The 18,800-nt window shown below is 49.5% G+C and overlaps 7 protein-coding genes across 7 annotated transcripts; 5 read left to right on the forward strand and 2 right to left on the reverse strand.

The window, feature by feature from the left end:
• Positions 1-540: 540 nt before the first annotated feature.
• BP5553_03029 (Soluble quinoprotein glucose dehydrogenase) lies at positions 541-2,184 on the forward strand (the record flags this gene model as incomplete). Its single annotated transcript, XM_032011652.1, has 4 exons — positions 541-849; positions 1,033-1,428; positions 1,494-1,852; positions 1,950-2,184. The coding sequence occupies 4 exons, from the start codon at positions 541-543 to the stop codon at positions 2,182-2,184; spliced, it is 1,299 nt and encodes a 432-aa protein (XP_031871345.1).
• A 1,058-nt stretch (positions 2,185-3,242) lies between these two features.
• Positions 3,243-4,436, reverse strand: BP5553_03030 (uncharacterized protein; the record flags this gene model as incomplete). The annotated part of the gene is made up of 1 exon (XM_032011653.1): positions 3,243-4,436. The coding sequence occupies one exon, from the start codon at positions 4,434-4,436 to the stop codon at positions 3,243-3,245; it is 1,194 nt and encodes a 397-aa protein (XP_031871346.1).
• A 1,490-nt stretch (positions 4,437-5,926) lies between these two features.
• On the forward strand, positions 5,927-7,858 carry BP5553_03031 (uncharacterized protein; the record flags this gene model as incomplete). Its single annotated transcript, XM_032011654.1, has 1 exon — positions 5,927-7,858. One exon carries the CDS (start codon positions 5,927-5,929, stop codon positions 7,856-7,858), a length of 1,932 nt encoding a protein of 643 aa, XP_031871347.1.
• Positions 7,859-8,944: 1,086 nt separating this feature from the next.
• On the reverse strand, positions 8,945-10,649 carry BP5553_03032 (uncharacterized protein; the record flags this gene model as incomplete). The annotated part of the gene is made up of 4 exons (XM_032011655.1): positions 8,945-9,452; positions 9,517-9,774; positions 9,844-10,507; positions 10,634-10,649. 4 exons carry the CDS (start codon positions 10,647-10,649, stop codon positions 8,945-8,947), a joined length of 1,446 nt encoding a protein of 481 aa, XP_031871348.1.
• A 2,125-nt stretch (positions 10,650-12,774) lies between these two features.
• BP5553_03033 (Uncharacterized protein) lies at positions 12,775-14,964 on the forward strand (the record flags this gene model as incomplete). The annotated part of the gene is made up of 11 exons (XM_032011656.1): positions 12,775-12,893; positions 12,949-13,376; positions 13,473-13,551; positions 13,614-13,715; positions 13,788-13,874; positions 13,936-14,007; positions 14,065-14,232; positions 14,302-14,403; positions 14,459-14,629; positions 14,689-14,786; positions 14,852-14,964. 11 exons carry the CDS (start codon positions 12,775-12,777, stop codon positions 14,962-14,964), a joined length of 1,539 nt encoding a protein of 512 aa, XP_031871349.1.
• A 1,243-nt stretch (positions 14,965-16,207) lies between these two features.
• BP5553_03034 (uncharacterized protein) lies at positions 16,208-16,531 on the forward strand (the record flags this gene model as incomplete). The annotated part of the gene is made up of 3 exons (XM_032011657.1): positions 16,208-16,237; positions 16,290-16,449; positions 16,509-16,531. 3 exons carry the CDS (start codon positions 16,208-16,210, stop codon positions 16,529-16,531), a joined length of 213 nt encoding a protein of 70 aa, XP_031871350.1.
• Positions 16,532-17,603: 1,072 nt separating this feature from the next.
• BP5553_03035 (Uncharacterized protein) lies at positions 17,604-18,392 on the forward strand (the record flags this gene model as incomplete). Its single annotated transcript, XM_032011658.1, has 1 exon — positions 17,604-18,392. The coding sequence occupies one exon, from the start codon at positions 17,604-17,606 to the stop codon at positions 18,390-18,392; it is 789 nt and encodes a 262-aa protein (XP_031871351.1).
• Positions 18,393-18,800: the final 408 nt, after the last annotated feature.

The raw sequence follows: 18,800 nt of genomic DNA on the forward strand, positions 1-18,800 counted from the left end.
TTATTCTTGTCCCTCCATCGCCAAGATGGGTGATTTACGTCCTGACCAATCCAGTCTTAAGTTCGGTCGCGATCATACCTTCTTCCCCTGCTCGAAACACACCAAATCAATTTTGTTATCCTAGATATTCGGCGTTGATATCAGGCAGATCGCTTAAGCTTCAACCCTCGATCACAAGATTAACGTGGGCAGCGATTACAACCTTGTCCAACATATAAGTTACTTTAATTCGATGCCAAATGATTCTGCCGTCTTACCCCGCATTCCGACGACATAGGACAATATAAACTGAAATCAAATATCTGGGCCAAGACATGTGAATAAGTATATTTTTGATGGGAAAAGAAGTACCAGTATGATGACGACCGCTGAGGGGAAGTGCAGGGGCTGGGACTTGCATACCAGGCTTGCCTCTGATATATTTTAGGATTTGCTATCTCCTGAAAATCTCGAGTCCTACAAAATATTGGCTGTCCCCTAAGCCAAGTCAAGAAAACTTAGTACTTGGTTTATTTTCATTGTGCTACAATCTTGGTCGCTATGGCTTCGATTTCGAAATGCATCGGGTCGGCCCTCACCGGCCTCGCTGCCTTGGCATTGCTATTCCAGCCGCTTGCCCTCGGACAGAACTGCAACTTGAATTCTCAGACGCAGGCAGTATTTGCACCAGGGTATGGAGCAAAGCTTATCATGAACGGACTGAAAACCCCTCGACACATGGTGTTCGATACCTTGGGCAACTTACTGGTTGTTGAACAATCGGGCGGTGGTGTCAGACAGATCAAGTTGACAGATAATAATGGCGTTCCTTGCGTAGCATCGAGCAAGCAAATCATTGCTGATTCAAGTGTAAGTCGTCTTTGAGTAAGCCATGCCGGCCGTTTATTAGATACATAAATAGCGGTTTTACGTCTCTAATCTTTGAAAGCACAAATTGAAGCTTGCGCAGTTGTTTATGGCTTATTGTCTCATATCTTTGAACTTAATGATATGAAATCTCATTCCAAAGATCACCAGCTCATACACATCTAGCTCAATCACGGCATCGCACTCTCCCCCGATGGGAAGACACTCTACGTGTCCAGCCTGCCCCAGCTCGCTCAGTGGGATTACGACGCAGCATCTGGCACCACTAGCAACAAGAAGGTCCTTGTCACCGGCATGACCAACGGTGGGGGCCATCGAACCCGAACTCTTCACATACCATCGAGATTCCCAGACCTGATCCTGATGCAGCGCGGCTCAGATGGAAATGTCGACGTCGGCACTAAACAAAAAAGTAGCGGTCGAAGTATGATCAAGATCTTCAACCGCGCAGAGATCGCCCAAAAGGCGGTAGATTACAGCAGCACCTCATCCGGCACAATCTTGGGATGGGGATTGAGGAACGCCGTTGCAGTGGGCGAGCACCCGATAACAGGTGAAATTGTGAGCCCCCAAATAACCTATATTGTGTATCGTGGATGATTGCAGAACTAACCATAACCAATCAGTGGTCTGTCGACCAAGGCGAGGACGACATTAAGCGCAACGGCAAAGATGTCCACACGAACAATCCCGGTGAGAAGATGAATTTCCACGGCAAAGTCAACGATACCTCAGCCCCCGAATTCGGTGCCAACTACGGTTACCCGGAATGCGTTCCAGCTCTTGATCCAAGCGTGCTCGATATACCAGGTATTAAGGTCGGCGACCTGTTCTGGGTTGAGGGCAATTCCCAAACTACTACTCAAGACCAAGCTTGCAAGCAGCGAAACCCTCCTCGCCTTGTATTCCCCGCTCACAACTCACCGATGGATATCAAATTCAAAGCTGATGGAAGCGCTGCCTACCTCACTTGGCACGGAAGTTGGTATGCATAACATTCCTTTATTTTAAGTCCACATCTTGGTCGAATATATTAGATGTTGATTGGATATATTACTTGGTATGCTGATTCGGTGGTTTAGGGACCGTCAACCTAGCGATGGATACCGCGTCGATCGCGTTGAATTTGGCTCCGACGGCCAGCCGAAAGAGCCCCTGACCAACCCAATGCCTGCCACGCATATCATGCAGAACACCAATGCCGCCAACTGCCAGTCTGGGTGCTTCCGTCCATGCGGCCTTGCCTTTGATAGCAAGGAGCGTCTTTTCATGACCAGTGATTCGACGGGCGAGCTTTACGTACTCACTGGTACATAGTGTGAAGATAAACCTGGATATGTGTAACCTAAGGGGGTGGTATTAGTTATGATAGGTAGGTAAGGTAGGTAGTTGTTGTAGCTAGTGGAGAGCTGAAATATATGGTGTACATGAGAGACTATGTCTCCAGCTTGTTCGCTGATAACCATATTTCCATACAAGTGCAACAGTATCTAAAATTCTTACAATTTATCCTGCCAAGACGCCACATCTGCAATGTAACGATATCTAAATGCCAAATCTAAGGTTAAAATGGCATAGCATAATCATCAGGCTCTACGGTCGTACGGGCAACGCTACAGGCCCTACCTCCCCCCTATTTCTCGCTTAGACCGCTAGGTAAGCGAGTGAACCCTGTTTTTATCAACAACATAAAAAAATAAAAACGACGCGCAAAAGCAAGCTATACTATGTAAATACTAAAATAAATAAATATAATAATATAAAGGTAATATCGAGGAGCAAAAAGGTTCAGCCCGGTGTCGATTGCCTACATCCTTCGTCGAATTTGTTGTTGGTTTTATCTTTTGTCGTTATCGCCCAACTTGCTCCTCCTCCACAACACAATTTGACCCGATTCCACTTAGCCAAGTGGCCGCCTGTTGTGTTGCTTAATTGCCCTTTTGCTTATTTCGCATTATAAAGTTTAGGGAGGGTTGGTGCACCACCAGATTTAGGCTAGCATGTTTTACACCGCAAAGGCTCATCACGTGCTGCCGCGCAAGCTCTTAACAGCACTCAGCGTTAACTTTTATGGTGATGGCTCTATTAGCGAGCTGTTTATTACACAGCGCCCTTTATCTACAAAACGCCCTTTTATCTACACTCGATCTATCTTAGGACCAGTCACATTCGCACAATCTCGAAACAGAAATTTGGAGATTGCTGAGCCGCTTCTCAAATCTTGAGTTTAGATGGACATAACCGACGGTCACTTAAAAGTTCAAAGTATTAAATAGGTTGCTACAGCAGGTGGTAGAGATCTCTCACATTCCTAATTGTAATGGCTCGATTTGCTAATCTACACACCAGTGTGTCCAGCGGTATAACTGGAGCTCTCATTCCTCCCGGCTTGCCTTTCGTCCCTTACGAGGTGGGGTTTTCATTTTGTCGAAATTCCAAGGCGCACTTCTTCCGAGGCAAGCCCGGCAATGTTTGTAGTAATTGCCAGTGTTGGGATTGATATCAAACTGGTCCTGGGGAAGAAACCGCCTCATCTTGGAGCATTTCATCATCCCCGGAGGTCCTTCCTGCTGGGCTGGTCCAGAGGGTACCACATTCTGGCTTGCTGGGTTATTGATCTTGTTTGCCCGAGTATTGGGAGGCTTGGTTGCGGGAGGCTTAGGAACTTTCTTTGCCGGAGCCTTCGGAGTATCGGCTGCCAGGGTCTGGGGAGTCTTGTTTGCCGGAGTTTTGGGAGACCTGGGAACCACTGGAGACTTGCCGCGGGCGGTGCGTGGTACTGCAAGATAGGTTTCCTTCCTACGGGCGCTATTGGCTTCGCGGGTGGGCTTGTTGGGGGGAACGTTTGGGGCCGAGATACGGACCGATTCCGCCTGAAGCCGGGCCTTTTCAATGTCGAGCATGGTTCGTGAATTTCGGTGACGAAACTCGTTCAGTTGAGGATCATTCGAATAGGGAAGTACTCCTAGAGCGTTCACCCTGGAACAGTTAGAATTGTTTGGTGGAGCCTGTACGAGGCCTTCGTTGATGGGACGCGGAGGGTTATAGCGCGCGAGGTATAGAGTAAAGTTCGTGTCCAAGTGCCTCTGGCACCTAAGCTCCAATCCACCAACACTTCTCACCAGACATTCAACTTGGGTATCAAGACTGTGGACGGAGTGGATAATCACGGGCAGGCAACGGATCGGGATCTGTACCAGCTCACTAACACCGCTGCCACCACTCTTAGACATTGCGTAGAAACCTCCACCTCTGACTTGTTTGCTTCCACGAGAGGAGGAGCCGATGATACCAACGATGAACTCAAATGACTCCCATGGGATGCGCTGAGATGGATCGAGGACGCGGTCTGGCATCAAGCCACTTGCGTGCTCCTTGAACTCTGTGAGGGCCTCGAGGACTGCTGATTCGGCCTCCATTTGGCCCATGTGGGTTGTTCGAGTAACGACCTTGTTGCAACACATGATGCGAGTTGGGTCGAGGCCGTCAGCGACAGGGCAACCACGCATCGTAGCGCTGGAGGAATCGAAAGTGCCTCCTACATTTTGTAGCGGTTGAGGTGGTGCCATCGTCTTGCAATACGTTAATATGCAACTCCCAGTAGCGGATCGAAGATTTGGGAAGTACCTCGAGTTGGAGTGTTCAAGTCACTTCACTTGGTTGATGCGTTTGTTGTTTAGAAATGACGAAGGTGAATTCCGGAAAAAGCTCCATTTTGTAATAAATACATTTTTAGTTTGTTTTGTTGTCGGCGTCGTAGGCGGGTTGTACAGGAATACACTCGGCGGTGTGGTGGGCATGTCTGATTTTGTTTGTAATGTACAAAGGAGAAAAACAAGTGAGTTGTTCGCCAGAACAAGAGATGATGTTTGGGCTTGAACAAGTACAAGACAAAGAACCAAATATATTTTTGTTTTCCTTCAGATATGTAATTCGCAAACTGAAACCATAACTCCAAGAAGTTATTGAGAGGTAGGGACGACACTAGACGTCCCCTAAACGCCAAAAAGCAACCTGAGCCATAAATATCAAAAGGGAATATATCTCCGCCATAAGATCCCTTGACATCCTTCTGAAGTATGCTATAGAGCTCTGTCCTGCCCTCGAGTTATATCTAAGTAATTAATATGCATCCATATAAAAAAGAAATGGCCGCTACTTTGAGCCACATGGCCCCTTGTCAAGTTATATATACGTATGGCTGACTCTCGAAGTGGGAGGAGTTACCTAAAGAAGGAACGTAATAAAACTATAAAATGGCTATAGTTGGACATAGCCTTGTAACTATTGAACCTATTAGTATCTTGTATACCGAACCCTCGTTCGCAGGTGAAGTATAAATCGAAAACTAACTGGGCTCTGCGTTCTTCACTGGCAAATAAAAGGGCAAGGAATTAAAAATTCAGATTTAAGAACCTCCAAGGACGCTAATTCGCGAAAGATAGTAGGGGGAGCTTTGGTGTATATATACTAGTGCAAATACCACGATAGTCAGACTCCAATCTCCTCCTCGCCCGTTCCGTTTTGGTCTCTGGACGTGAGCATCGGCTGCTTTAACCTGAGCGAGCGTGAGCAAACCCGAGCCAGGATGGAGTAAGCGGACGACGGCAATCTTTAAATACATCTTCAGGATCGTGTAGGCCCAGAGGGGTCTGCAGTTAGCCGGGAACTAGTTAGCAGACCCCCCCAAAGCAGCAGTCCAACCTTCCCCCCTGAAAACAGCAGCTCGCTAACCGTCACACCTGTGTATAGGAGAGATCATTAAATTAGATTACGTTACTTTATTTTATAAAATCCTTTTTATACTAAAGTAAGCCTAATTCTAAAATAATTAAAGAAGTACTTTATATATAAACTATATAGTAAATAACTACATGAGTTGCTATTATCAGTTGCCATTACAGCAGGTTCCGTTTATCTTTCCCTCCCCGTTCGTACTACCATTAACGGCTGTACTACCGCCGTTTATATCCCCGTGCAGGTGGGACTTGTTAAACTCCTGCGTGGACGGGGGCACGTCGAGCGCCGGGTTCTTCTCAAAAAAGCTCGACGGCTTCAGATGGACGCTAATCCGCTCGACGGGCATGACCGGGAAGTCCTCCGGCCGCGGGTTGTGCGTGAGGCCAAACGTGTGCCAGAACACCACATCGGTATTGCGGACGTCGTCGTCGCGGGCGGCCCACACCTCGACCCCGCTGCTCTCGCGGCTCTGGTTCGTGTAGTCGCCGGCGGCATACAGCTCGCCGTCGCGATACTTGGTGACCCACACGGGATGCTCGGCGTAGCGCGCGCGGCGGGTGTTGAAGCTGTTCTTGGACATGATGATCGGCTGGCTCGCCACGGTCTGGACCTTGTAGGCGACGTGATGGCCGCTCACGCGGTTGACCACGCTGTCGTTGCGGATCTTGAACACGCGCGACACATGGGGGTTGGTCTCCCGGTGGCCGGCCCGGTCGATAACCGACGTGCGCGCGACGTAGCCGCAGCCGTACGGGTCGCTCACGCCGTCCTCCTCCTCGGTCATGGGCATGCTGTCCTCGTAGACGACGGTGTTCGCGAAGCCGTCCACGGCCGGGTCGACGCGCATGGAGAAGAGGTGCTGGTGGTTCGGCGCCGACACGCCGGGCCCGACGTTAGTCGACCACGGCACCTGGCGCCCGTCCGCGTTGTCGATGGGGATCGTGGACAGGATGCCCGTGGCCCGCACCTCCAGCTCGAGGCCGCCCGCCTGGTCGAACACCCACGCGAAGATATATTCGTAGTTGGACAGCGTGCACATCATCTGCGCCACCAGCTGCCGGTTCCGCACCACGGTCGCCTGGTTGTTGCGGTAGTTGGTGTGCTTGTGCAGGATGCCGGCGTCCTGCTCGTGGAGGCAGATGACATTCTTCAGCTGGACCGCGTTGCCGCGCGAGTCGGGGCGGTAGCCATCGAAGTACTTGATGTGGCCGAGACAATCGCAGCCCAGGCTGAGCTGGTTCGCCGTGACACCCAGCCCAACATCGCCCACGTCAAACGCCTGCTTCCGGTGGAACGGCTTGCGCGGGTCTCCATAGGGAACCGACATTTCCGAGATGGACAATCGATAGAAAACGTTGCGCCCGTCGTACGTCACGTTGTACAGAACGAGCCCCTCCCGGTAGTTGAAGCCGACCCGGAACCGCCACTTCTGCCACTCCACGAGGTGGCCGTCCACGTCGAACGACGGGCCGTCGGGCTGCTGGACGATGTACGGCTTGAGATCCGCGCGCAGAGGGGTGTCCAGGAGGTCGTGCGCGTACTCGACCGCCTTGACGGGCTTCCATGGCTGCGTCTCCGTGACGGTGTGGTCGGCCCCGGTGGGCAGATGGTCGATCCGCACCAGTTCCCTGGTGTCGATGTCGAAGACGGGCGAGAAGGCGCAGGGCAGCGAGTAGTGGTTGGACTGCGGGTGGTCGACCGGCACAATGTACATGTAGCACTGGCACAGCCGGCGCGTTTCGGCGTCGTCCTCCCTCCCATATATCCACGGATCGGTGCACACGGAGACCCCCTCGGGCAGCTTCAGCTTCTTGATTTCGTTGAGCACCTCCGGGTGCTGCAGGCAGATCTCCTCGACCTCGATCATCTCGTCGACGTCCGCGGGGCCCTGCGCGTGTTTGGGGAGCTCCTCGAGCGAGATGACCGACTCCGTCTGGAGGTTCACCCGTCCATGGAGGAAGACGCGGTTGTCGAGGCGCTGGAAGAGACAGTATGCGATGCGGGCCGGGGCGGGGGGCAGCGGCTTTCCAGTCCGCTCGGCCTCGATGTACTCGATCACATCTTGCTTCACCGGCTCTTGGATGTCGAGCGTCTTGAACCGGAGAGGCACGTCCGGGAACGATTTACGGAGAAGCCGCACAGCGGTTCCAATTTCATCCGGCTGCAAGGGGTCGAATGGGTGAAGCCTCGCTGCTGCGTCCGCCGTCATTTTCGGTCGCCGGTAATCGTGATGCAAAGGGAAGCAAGATGAGAATGATGTATGATCAACTCGAGTGCAGAAAATGCGTACCAGGCGAAGTGTTCGAAGGACAGAGGAGAGAACTTGTGGCGGGGAGAGTGCAGTTGTCCATGAACCGTACGAACTACATGCTCTTTAAATAGGCTTCGAGCAGCTTTCGCCGCCTTGGCTTCTTCGTGACTCTTGACGTGGGGATGAAGAGAAAACGGTCAAAGATACGACCTGGCTGCCCCTAAGACAAAAGTTAGTGATTTCTGAGCTGAACCCCACGTATATACTGGACTCTTACACTCGTAGCCCCATAGCACAACGGATGAAGCCAGGGAGGGGTATATCGATGTCGTTGCTCAGTTACACAGCACATAATAATGCACCCCAAATGCACCCCAGACTGACACTGCTTTGGTGTGATAGAGAGTGTCTAGCCAAAATGAGGTACCCTGGTCCCCCTGAGAGTGCTGAGATGAACACTCTAATAAAATACTCTATGTAGGCCTTTTCCCCTTTAGGTTAAAGATACGCCCAGCTCTCCGGTACCGTAGGGTAGGAATAGTGGATCTGTGTTCTTGGCAGGCTACTGCCCAAGGATCTCAATATCTCTACATAGGCCTTTTCCCCTTTAGGTTAAAGTCACGCCAAGGGCAGACTACTACCCTAGGATCTCCATATCTCTACCAAGGCCTTTTCCCCTTTAGGTTAAAGATACGCCAGGCTCTACGGTACTGTAGGAATAGTAGATCTGTATTCTTAGTAGACTACTACCCGAAGATCTCAATATCGGATCTGTATTCTTGGCAGACTACTACCCCAGGATCTCAATATTTCTAACTAGGCCTTTTCCCATTTAGGTTAAAGATACGCCCAGGTGAGAGTGCTGTTTGGATACCGAATCCGCATTCTTCCCATGCAGGGTCTCGACCCCGCGCCGCTACTGCGCCAGGACCAATTCACCACTATTCCAGCGACTGATTAATTGCGGGGACACAAAAGTCTGCTTCAGAAACATGCGGGGTGGGGAAACAAGCTTCGGTTCCGAAAAAGCTCTACTTCGTACAGTCGCCTAGTAAAACTATCATACAGAGTCCGTCGAAACTATCTTTACGTGATGATCAGGTCCCAGTTGGACGTGGCCAGCAGCCCCCGCCAGTCCTGCCAGCGCTGAAGCTGTATCCGCCGCTGCCAGACCTCGCGCAGCAGGGCGGCCGCGTACCGGATGTTGCCCAGGCCTACGTGGGCCTCCAGCACTGTGACCCGCCGCAGCACCGTTGTCATCTGCTCCGGGCTGTCGGTCTCGCAGGCGACGATGAAGAGCACCGGTAGCAGGCCCGCTTCCTCAGGGCAGTCGCACGGCACCAGGCCGATGTCCGCGAGGCAGCCCGTTAGCGCCGCCTCTTTGCTCACGGGAAGCATGCCGCGGAGCTCTTCCCACACCTCTGCAGTCCCTTCTCGCGCCGACAGCTCCTCGATCATCGAGTGTAAACAGGCGTAGACGGCGCTCTCGTACGCCCGTGATACATGCTCCAGCCGCCCGACCGTTTCTTGCGTCATTCCCTTCGGGATGAGAAAGTGTTCGGCTGTCCAGTTCCTCCGGCTGAGCAAGTCAACTCTACAAGCCCGGCGTTGGTCAGTTCGGTGCTCAAAGCAGTTGACCATGGGGAACAAAGGCGTACATAGATTTAATCTCCAGCTTGACTCGAGGGAGTACTCGTCCGTCCTCGAGCTTGAAACTAAGAAGCCCCATCACCCGGCGCAACAGCACAATCAAGCTTCGTGAAAAGCCCATGTACGGGTCTACGGCTTGCAGATATGTATTCTGTCCCAGTGTGTCCGAAAAGGCATCATGTCGGGTACTCTGGAAGCTCTCGTCAGGCTCCATGATGGATACACCCTGTTCAGTCAAACTGGCGATTCCCTTGTGATATGTGATACTGGCCAATTCTGTCAGCTGACAGGGCACGAGGATAGAAGAACAACAGTCTAAGCGCTCTTGAACATACAAACTCTGTGAAAACACCATTATATCGGGCATAGACGCTCCCCAGGCATCGCCCTCCAGTAGCCGGGAGAACGATTCTAGGCCTTCGAGGTGCCGCCGCCAGCTCGTAACCCCATCCTTGATTATCTCGTACTTGCACAAGAAGATGGACGATAGTAGAACAATTTGAAGGAGCCCGGAATCACTCAGTAGAGTATCGCCTTGCAGGATAAGGTCTCTCAGGTCGGCGAGAGCCTGGACATAATACCCCGTCGCCGCCGTCTGATACGTCGTCCGCTCGTCACCGTCCGCATAGCTCGATCGGTGCAGGGCCGAGACAGCGCAGACAGTCTGCAGCAGGAGCGGCGAGGATAGTAGGCGCGGCACAATTAGCGAGCGAAGTGGATTCTCGTGGCCGATGGCATTAACGAGCAACCCTGAGAGCCTCTCGACATAGTACTGGAAGAGCCAGCGTTCGGGCCCTGACATGTCGATGAGGAAAGGTCTTGGGCGATATATTGGTGGGAGCCCGGACAAGACCAGGCATTGATTCGAGTCCTCTTCCTCTTCGGGACATCTTACGTCTTCCAGCAGTGCTTGATCAAGGGACCACGCCGTGTCGACCGGAGAGAACGGCTTCAAGGAGGCCGCTTGTGGGGGTGCTGGCTTCCGCGAACGTGAAGACGCTTTGCCCGCATGAGTAGTACAAAAGACGTCAGACGGCACGCACTCGAGGTTTAGTCGAGTACACGCTCGGCATCGATAAGTATGTTAGCCTACGATGTCTAGCAGCAGTTCTTCACTAGACTTACCTTGGTTTCTGTCCATCACCTGTTGCAGCCGAAGAGACACGTTCCCAAGTCAGCTTCACATATTCTCCGTCGCTAGGTAGGGATTGGGTTCAACACCTTACATTTCTTATGGCGCCGCTTGCACGTGTGGCAACCCGTTCGGGTCCAGTCGGAGAGTCTCACTCGCCGAGACATCGAGTCCCAACGATGGAACAGGATGCGACGCCTAATATACTCGAATACTTCCCTTCCAAGGCCCACTCAAAAGATGATTCCTTTTGGTCTTCAATCAAGGGAGTCCACGTCTGCTGCAAGATGGTAGACTCAGAGAGGATTATTGCAACAGTCAGTGCGGATGGCGACGTTGTTGAACGCAACTGTTTCCCCGCACTGAGTAAAATGCACTTCGACTAAGGGGCCGCTTTGTCAGCGATCTAGCCGTACGTATCCCGAGCCTAACAGAGGTGTTTACTTAAACCAGGCCTAAGACTCTAATTGAACCTGACCCAAGACTCCCGACCTAAGTCCCTCGAGCAACCTAAGTTCGACCTATGTAGATCACTGACACACGTTCGACTGTGGTGGCATCCACGCCCGGACGTACGTGCGGCAGATGCAGAGTTCCGTGTCGAAGGATGATAGTGTCCACACATCGAAGGCATAATCAAGGGCGGGTGAGCTTGCAGACCGATGATGCATGGTCCGATATCTGTAGCGTTGTGCAGTTCCTACTCATTTGGCCATAACATGTAAATTACAGCAAGATTGAGTTCTAATTGTATATCCCACTAATGCATGTGTTGCTCGCTAGTTGTACGAGAAATTAACCCTCTTTAATCTACAATCTAACCTCGGTCTAGCAACGGAGGATTCCTTGCTTTGTCCTTAGCCCTTGGGCTGCCCAGGTCTACAGCTCTATCCGACAACATTATAGGTCCAGAAAAAAAAAGTCAACATTCTGACCGAGGCCACATCATCAGGTGCTCCAACCTCAGAGATCGAGGACAGAGCTAAGGCAGATTCCTTCGCAAAAGCTTTACAGTTCTTCAGAGTACCGGGTCGAGTATTAATATTGTGGCAAGAGCAACTTACAACCTACTGTTGTAAGCTTTCCTTTATAGATCAGCCAACTCGATTTCAATGAACTCCCTTAACATTGCGGACGCGAAAGAAGGGTCTGCCGACAATTAATATTAGACCATGGGCACAGGGCATAGGAGTAACTCTATTTGTAGTTTAATTAATAATTAATAAGTGTTTGCTTTGTTACAGTTGTTCTAATAATTAATACTATAATTCGTTCTATTATTTGTGTCTTGGTGGGTTTTGCGTCTTGCACTCCCTCACCCAATTACGTAAGGAAGTGGGGGAGGTACTAGACTACCTCACGACTAGCTAGTAAGGGTAATGTTATGATCTGTGCGTCCTATTGTTACTCAGGAATTTTCCGTCCTCCTACAATCTTCTGAATCAGAAGCCTTTTTCCCAATCAACGACCCCGGCGTGCAGGTAGAACCGCCAGGGGGCGAGAGTTGTGGGGAAGCGCAGATAAGTCGGGCGGGCGTATCTTATTCCCAATTTGAACATCCGCCTTCCGCCCCTTATCATCACATCGGTTATAGATCTACGTACACCTTGGGGTAACCAGAGCCAGGTTTCACTGAGCCTGGCGATAGTCTCATGGACTAGCAAATTGCCCTCAGCAATAGAGCTGCTGACGTTGAGCGGACAGGGGTGCGGAACCCCGATAAGCCCCTTGTGAGAGCCTCCGAGGGTCCAGGTCCAGGTCCAGCTCAACGTGAACGTATTATTTTATTATCTGATTACGCAGACTGGTACCAAGAACACCGACTGGACGGACTCTGTCGCTATTTATGATTAGTGCCGCTCGCACCCCAGCTCTCTCCAGACGTCCATCATTCCCGGATGCCTGTCCCAGGATTCCCAGAGGGCTTGTGAAGCTTCTCCCAAGCGTTATAAGGCGACTGCTACATCTTGCATTTCCATGACAGGAAGCAGAACCGTCCCGCCATCTGGAAGCTGACACCTATTCTCCAGAACATTTACTGATACCGTGTTATACTACTCTTCTTCCCCCCAAAACTTGAATCAGCTTCCAAAGCTGTCTTTCCAAGCTCCTTCCCACACTCTACTACGCAACGATGGCTATAAGCAGCAGCGATCAAGATGCCACCCTCGACAACCCCTTCGGGCACAAGGCGGAGCTGAAAAAGAAGTTTGGCTTCTTCTCCATGCTCGGCGTTGGTTTTGTCATTACTGGGTGAGTTTTGCTATTCCACCTTAGCCGCCCTGAGCTGACTTTTATGTTTTATCAGAACCTGGCCAGCCGCTGCGTCGGCGCTGAGCATCGCTCTCCCATCCGGCGGCCCCGTCGCCATCCTCTGGGGGCTGGCTTTTGCAGGGCTCGGCCAGATGGCCGTGGCTCTCAGCCTGGCCGAAATCTGCTCTGTGTATCCCACCAACGGTGGCCAATACGAGTGGGTTGCCGTGTTGTCCGCGCCCAGGTATAAGAAGTTCCTGAGCTACGTCTGCGGCTGGGTCCTGACTGCCTCGTGGTGGGCTCTCGCTGCCACTGGCCCGTCTCTGGCTGCCAACCTCATCATCGCACTGATCCAGCTGATGAATGAGGGGTATGTTTTTAAGAAATGGCATAATTTCCTCATATATTCCGCTATCGAGGTCGGCGCGGGCTTCACCAATGCCGTTGGCACGGCTATTATCCCATTCATGGGCAAAGGCGCTTGTAAGTCTTAAGCTGACACTACTCCCATCATCCAGTAAAATTTCAGGTATGAATGCTGCATAGAACCTGCCGCTTATTGGTCCTGTCGAAATTTAGTCTGTCTCTCCGTCGGCGGCTTTGTTGCCATCTCGATAACACTGCTGGCTTGCACCGCGCACAAATATCAAAATGCAAGGTACAAACACCTTTCCCCTTGCACTAGTTATAATACACTCTTCCTTAATTAATCTCGGATAGCTTCGTCTTTGGCGGATTCATCAATACCACCGGCTGGAACGATGGTGCAGCGTGGCTGCTAGGCTTGCTACAAGGCGCCTTTACGCTGGTTGCGTATGATGCGTAAGTCGCGCCTAAGCTTCTTCCTTTGGCACGAGCAAACTATCAATTACTAACTCTAATTCTGTTTCGTAGCACCGTTCACCTGATTGAAGAGATGCCTAACCCTCGACGGGACGCTCCATGGACCATGGTGCTGGCAGTTGCTACAGGAACTGTAACGTTAGTGTAACCCCACTCAAAGGCTCTAGGGACTCAATGCTCACTTTTGTTTGTTGGGCAGGGGCTTTATATTCCTTATGTGCGTTTTGTTCTCTGTCCAAGACGTGGACCAGCTCAGCACAGCAGCAATCGGGTATGTTCCCTCTCTACTGCACTCATTTATGAGGTTGTACTAATTACCACCACCAAGACCAATTGTCTCGATTTTCAGTCAGGCCACTTCATCTAATAGTGGCACTGCTGTAATGACCGCAATTATTATCATTATTCTCTGCTGCTCGTCGACCGAGGTGGTGACGTCTTCCTCTAGACTCACTGCTGCTTTTGCCAGACAGGGCGGGCTGCCACTTTCAAACTTGTATGTTCTAATCTTGACTATTACTCACCCATGGTCTCTTTTGCTCACAAGTTCCCTATTTCTTTCTAGCTTCGCCCGCCCTAACAAGAAACTCGATTTGCCTCTGAACGCCATGTTCCTAACGAACGGAGCAGTTATCATCCTGGGTTTGGTCTATCTTGGTGCCTCAAGGTATGTCACAAACTGATCCCGGAAACGTAAGAACCATCACTCTGACCAGTAGCAGTGCTTTCAATGCTATTGTAAATGCTTGCCTGTTCGGCCTCAGCCTCAGTTACCTGATGCCCCTCGTGGTTCTGGTGCTCCGCGGGCGCCACATCCTCCCCCGAGGTGAATTTGCTCTCGGAAAATGGGGCTATCCACTGAATATCTTTGCTATTATTTTCCTCTTGCTCATGTATGTACCCGAACCTTTTCTAGAAACTAGGCATCCAGTGCTGACATCGCCCGCCCTAGCCTTATCCTTACTCTCTTCCCGCCCGATGCGAATCCAACAGCAGGCACCATGAATTTCGCCATTGTAGCTATTGGTGCTGTGATTTTACTTGCAACAGGTACGTGTAACATTTATGTATTTGCTCTGCTCGTCGACGAAAGCTCTAATGATGAAATGAACTAGTTAACTGGTTTATCCATGGCCGTAAGAACTATGAGCCTCCTGTTATTCATATTATCGATCTAGATCCTGCTATAAACCTACCACCAGTGTCTAAGGCCGCCGAATCCGCTTAGAACTATTACTTAGTTACTTGATACTTTTAGCCTCTAATTATAGTAAAGAATATACTTTTAATACACTGTTCTGGGTTACCAAACTACTCTATAAGCTGTCTATATATATATATATATTTAAAAACAAGTTATAAATCTATCTATTCTATTAACTAACTGAGCAGGGTGCACGGGCAGCAGGTACTTCACGATAATATAGTAGCGCGGAATTGGGCGTGGGACGAACAAGATAGTAAGCTGATGTTCGTTGATTTTGAGCACACAGATAAGTATAAGACGTCCTTTGGGCACTATTTCACCCGATCGCAAGAGGGATATGCATGAGAAGTTGAAGTCCAAGGGGAAAGACGTGTTTTATTATAATAAAGCAACTCCTAGTAGCGGCACCCAGTGTAATCAGACTCTAATATTATCTTCGCCTATTCCATTTTAGTCTCTGGGGGTGACAAGCGGCCGCTTTAACCCATCAAAAATCCCGAAACTTTATACGTCCACTACTCGTACCTAATAACCGCGCTGTCCGTCCGTCGCCATAACAAACATATCGCCGCCAGCGAGCACAACATCACCTGCGCCACATCTTCCAACAACACTCGTAGCTCTCCTTACCACATTCCTGAAAAAGGTTCGATTTGCGCGACTCTACTTGCAAATTCTACAAAGCATTTGTACACCCACCCACTAGAATGGAAGGCAGAGCAATTAGAACACCTAATCTTCGAGCTTCATCCATTGGTGCTATCCCTCGATAATGATGAATCTGTAACCCTCCCGCATGGATTGGAAGGGAACGCCATCCGTGGCGCTGCTGCAGACATCGAGGACTGCAGGAGGAAAGAGGGGAGAGACAAACAAATGCACAATCTTGTTGCAAAGCTGTCAGCAGCAGTTCCAGGAGCACAATTACCAAGGTCTGCCTGCATGTCCACTTTCACCAGTTCCACACTAGATTATGGCTGACTATTGCCTCAGAAATGGTTACTTGGCCTTTTGTTACGCTGGCTGCCCCGTCGCGGAAATCGCTATTCCACTCATCTTTTACCCTCAAAGGTCAACTATAGATTCAGCCTGGGCATATATAGATGGAACTTAGACTTGGGATCAGCGATATAATTTCTACCAACTTCGAAAAAAGTCTTTTTCGTATATAACATTTGTAGTCTAAGAAGCCAAAAACCTCCCTCTAGATCTCGTCTATATCGCTATTTTGATTGCTCTTGCGCAAAAGGCCAGAGGAGTAAGAATGACTGGTGCGTCTAAGATGCCACAGAAGGTATATCTACAGTTAACGTATATAAACTCAATTACTAATAGTATAAGCCTAGGTCTCTCTTTTTGTCCTAGAACACACACCCGACACTAGCCAAGAGGACAGACAGAGCAACTCGAGCCACAAGCGCCAGCTGTTAACTACCACCTTAAAGAAGTACGCTGCAACTATTACAGACGAGTATCTTCTGAAATTCGATGATCCGTATCACAGCAGTATGCTTCATATATATCATGAAGCGTTATGTATTGCACTGCCTTTAACAATGTACCAGGCAGTGGAAAGAGCCTCTCGTAGGAATGATGGTTCATTGGCTGAATCATCTGTATCCATAAAAAGGAGGGTTCTGGATGATCCTATAGGGATAGCCAATAACTTACCACGACCAATATTGGATAGGAACGAAAAACGAGGTTGATCACCAATATAGAGAAGAATCCTCTATTTGTCGCTTGTCGCTTGTACTATTCTTGTACCACCATCTCATTGACTCCAACTCGCAATTTAGCAGGATTTCTGCAATACGAAACGTTGAGTTAGGGCATGTATATTGTTATAGGGGATGACTTGGTAATCATTATCAGGAATTCCTGTTCAGGTAACTCTTAGATGAAACTAATGCACACGGGTGTGTTATAATTTTTGGGTACATTCCCTTAGGAAGCGATGCAGAGGAGCAGGAGACTCTTCGACTTCTTGTGGAGGGTGGTAAGTGGCTCGCCTTACTAGGGCTGAATTTCACGAAAGATTTCCTGGCAACAGTCTAGAAGTCTGTTCACAAGAAGTCAAGAACGAAATAAATGCAACAGAGTAAAAATAATCAATTCAATCTCAGATGCTGCTGACGCTATATCTGAGTTGAGCCGTCTCCAGCAGTGTATGCCAAGGCTTTAAGCCGGAAAGAATTTATAGATTTAATTTTACATATATCTTGTACAATAATATACTGTAGTACGCTATGCTCGTTTTCTCAAATTAAGAGGTCCCTAGCAACCTATTTCCTATATCTAGATGATTAATATTTATAAGGTACCCGGTGCCTCGCATAGGACCATGCTCGTGACCATATTTTGCCAGTGCACACCGCCTATGTACCTGTCATGGTATTATGCTTCAGGGGGCTTTCGACATTAGCCTGCGGACGTACAGAGTATCGAGATCCTATAGAGCATGTCCTCAAGCGGGGTGCTTACGAAGAGGCTTACCTATGCCTTTCTAGTTATAGTATCCCGAATTAGCGTAGGAATGTATGTACGTAGGATGCCAGCTGAAATTCTGCAAGTACACCTCACCTAACCTCTTGGAATTGTAGTTCACTGCTTATCGCTCAAGGAGATCGATTTTCTAGAGAAAGGACAACACGTTGAAAATGTCTCATTCCTCCCAAATTCAAACGGATGATGGAATCTCATGGCATGTCGAGCGAAGTGGCTCCGGCCCCCATATCCTTCTCATCCCTTCCGGTGAAGGCGACTGCCACTCCTTCACGACTATCGCGACTCTCCTCTCCCCCACTTTCACCGTAACCACCTTCGATATGCCCGGTTTCTCTCGATCAATTGCTCCTCCTTCCGCCCTTAAAAATCTTACCCCTAGTGTCATCGCCGACCAAATCATTTCACTTATGGATAAACTCTCTATCCCCTCTGCAACTATTTTTGGAAGCAGTTCAGGAGGCTTATTCGCTTTGGATTTATTGCTGAGACATGAGGAGAGAGTGGAAGGAATCATCATCCACGAAGTCCCGATGGAGTGTATCCCTGAGCTACTCTCCTGGCAACATCTCCCTGAATCCGAAAACCCCAAAATCGCCGCTAGATGCAAGGACATGTTCGTGAACTTTATGAACGAAGATAAAGCCGCATGGGAAAACCTAGGACCAGAGTTTCATAGCAGACTTGAGAAGAACTTTATCACGTGGGTTAGGAATTATGTGGTGGTGGTGGAAGCGATAGTATGGGATAAGGAGGGGTTGAAGAAAAGAAAGGATAAGATCAGATGGTCGTTGGGGGCGCAGATGCCGATGGGTGTATTTTTTGGCAATGTGGTGTTGGCGACTGAACTTGGTATTGAAATGAAGTTGTTGAACTCTAAGCATTTCCCATACGTGAGTATTCCGGGGGAGATGGCGGAGTATATTCGAGGTTGCTGTCAATAATTTCATATCGCTATTCAATTTCAAGATATTAGAATTTTGACTCTGAGAATTAGAACTCTGAATCTAGAGCTACAGAAAATTCAAGACCACTAGCCAGCCTTTATAAGAAACCTATAGCCGGCATCCAAATACATAGTCTTGTATTCTCCAAATGGTGTCTGCGGTTCTTCGCCATGGAAAATCTTCCGTCGATCAGGTGATATCCATTAGATACCAGTATTTACTTTGCAAGAGATACAATGAAGCAAATTCCTGATTAATCCTAGCGTCTTGCGCTGGTATTCTCAACTATAATTTTCAGGACCTGTTCAACTGTGACCAGCACACTGCCCACTGTAACCAAATTCCCATAAATCCAAACGTTTTACCCCCAAGTATAAGACCATTGCTCATTTGAATTGACAAATA

This window comes from Venustampulla echinocandica, assembly GCF_003357145.1.
Source record: "Venustampulla echinocandica strain BP 5553 chromosome Unknown scaffold_1, whole genome shotgun sequence".
In the NCBI taxonomy this organism is placed as follows: Eukaryota; Fungi; Ascomycota; class Leotiomycetes; order Helotiales; family Pleuroascaceae; genus Venustampulla; species Venustampulla echinocandica.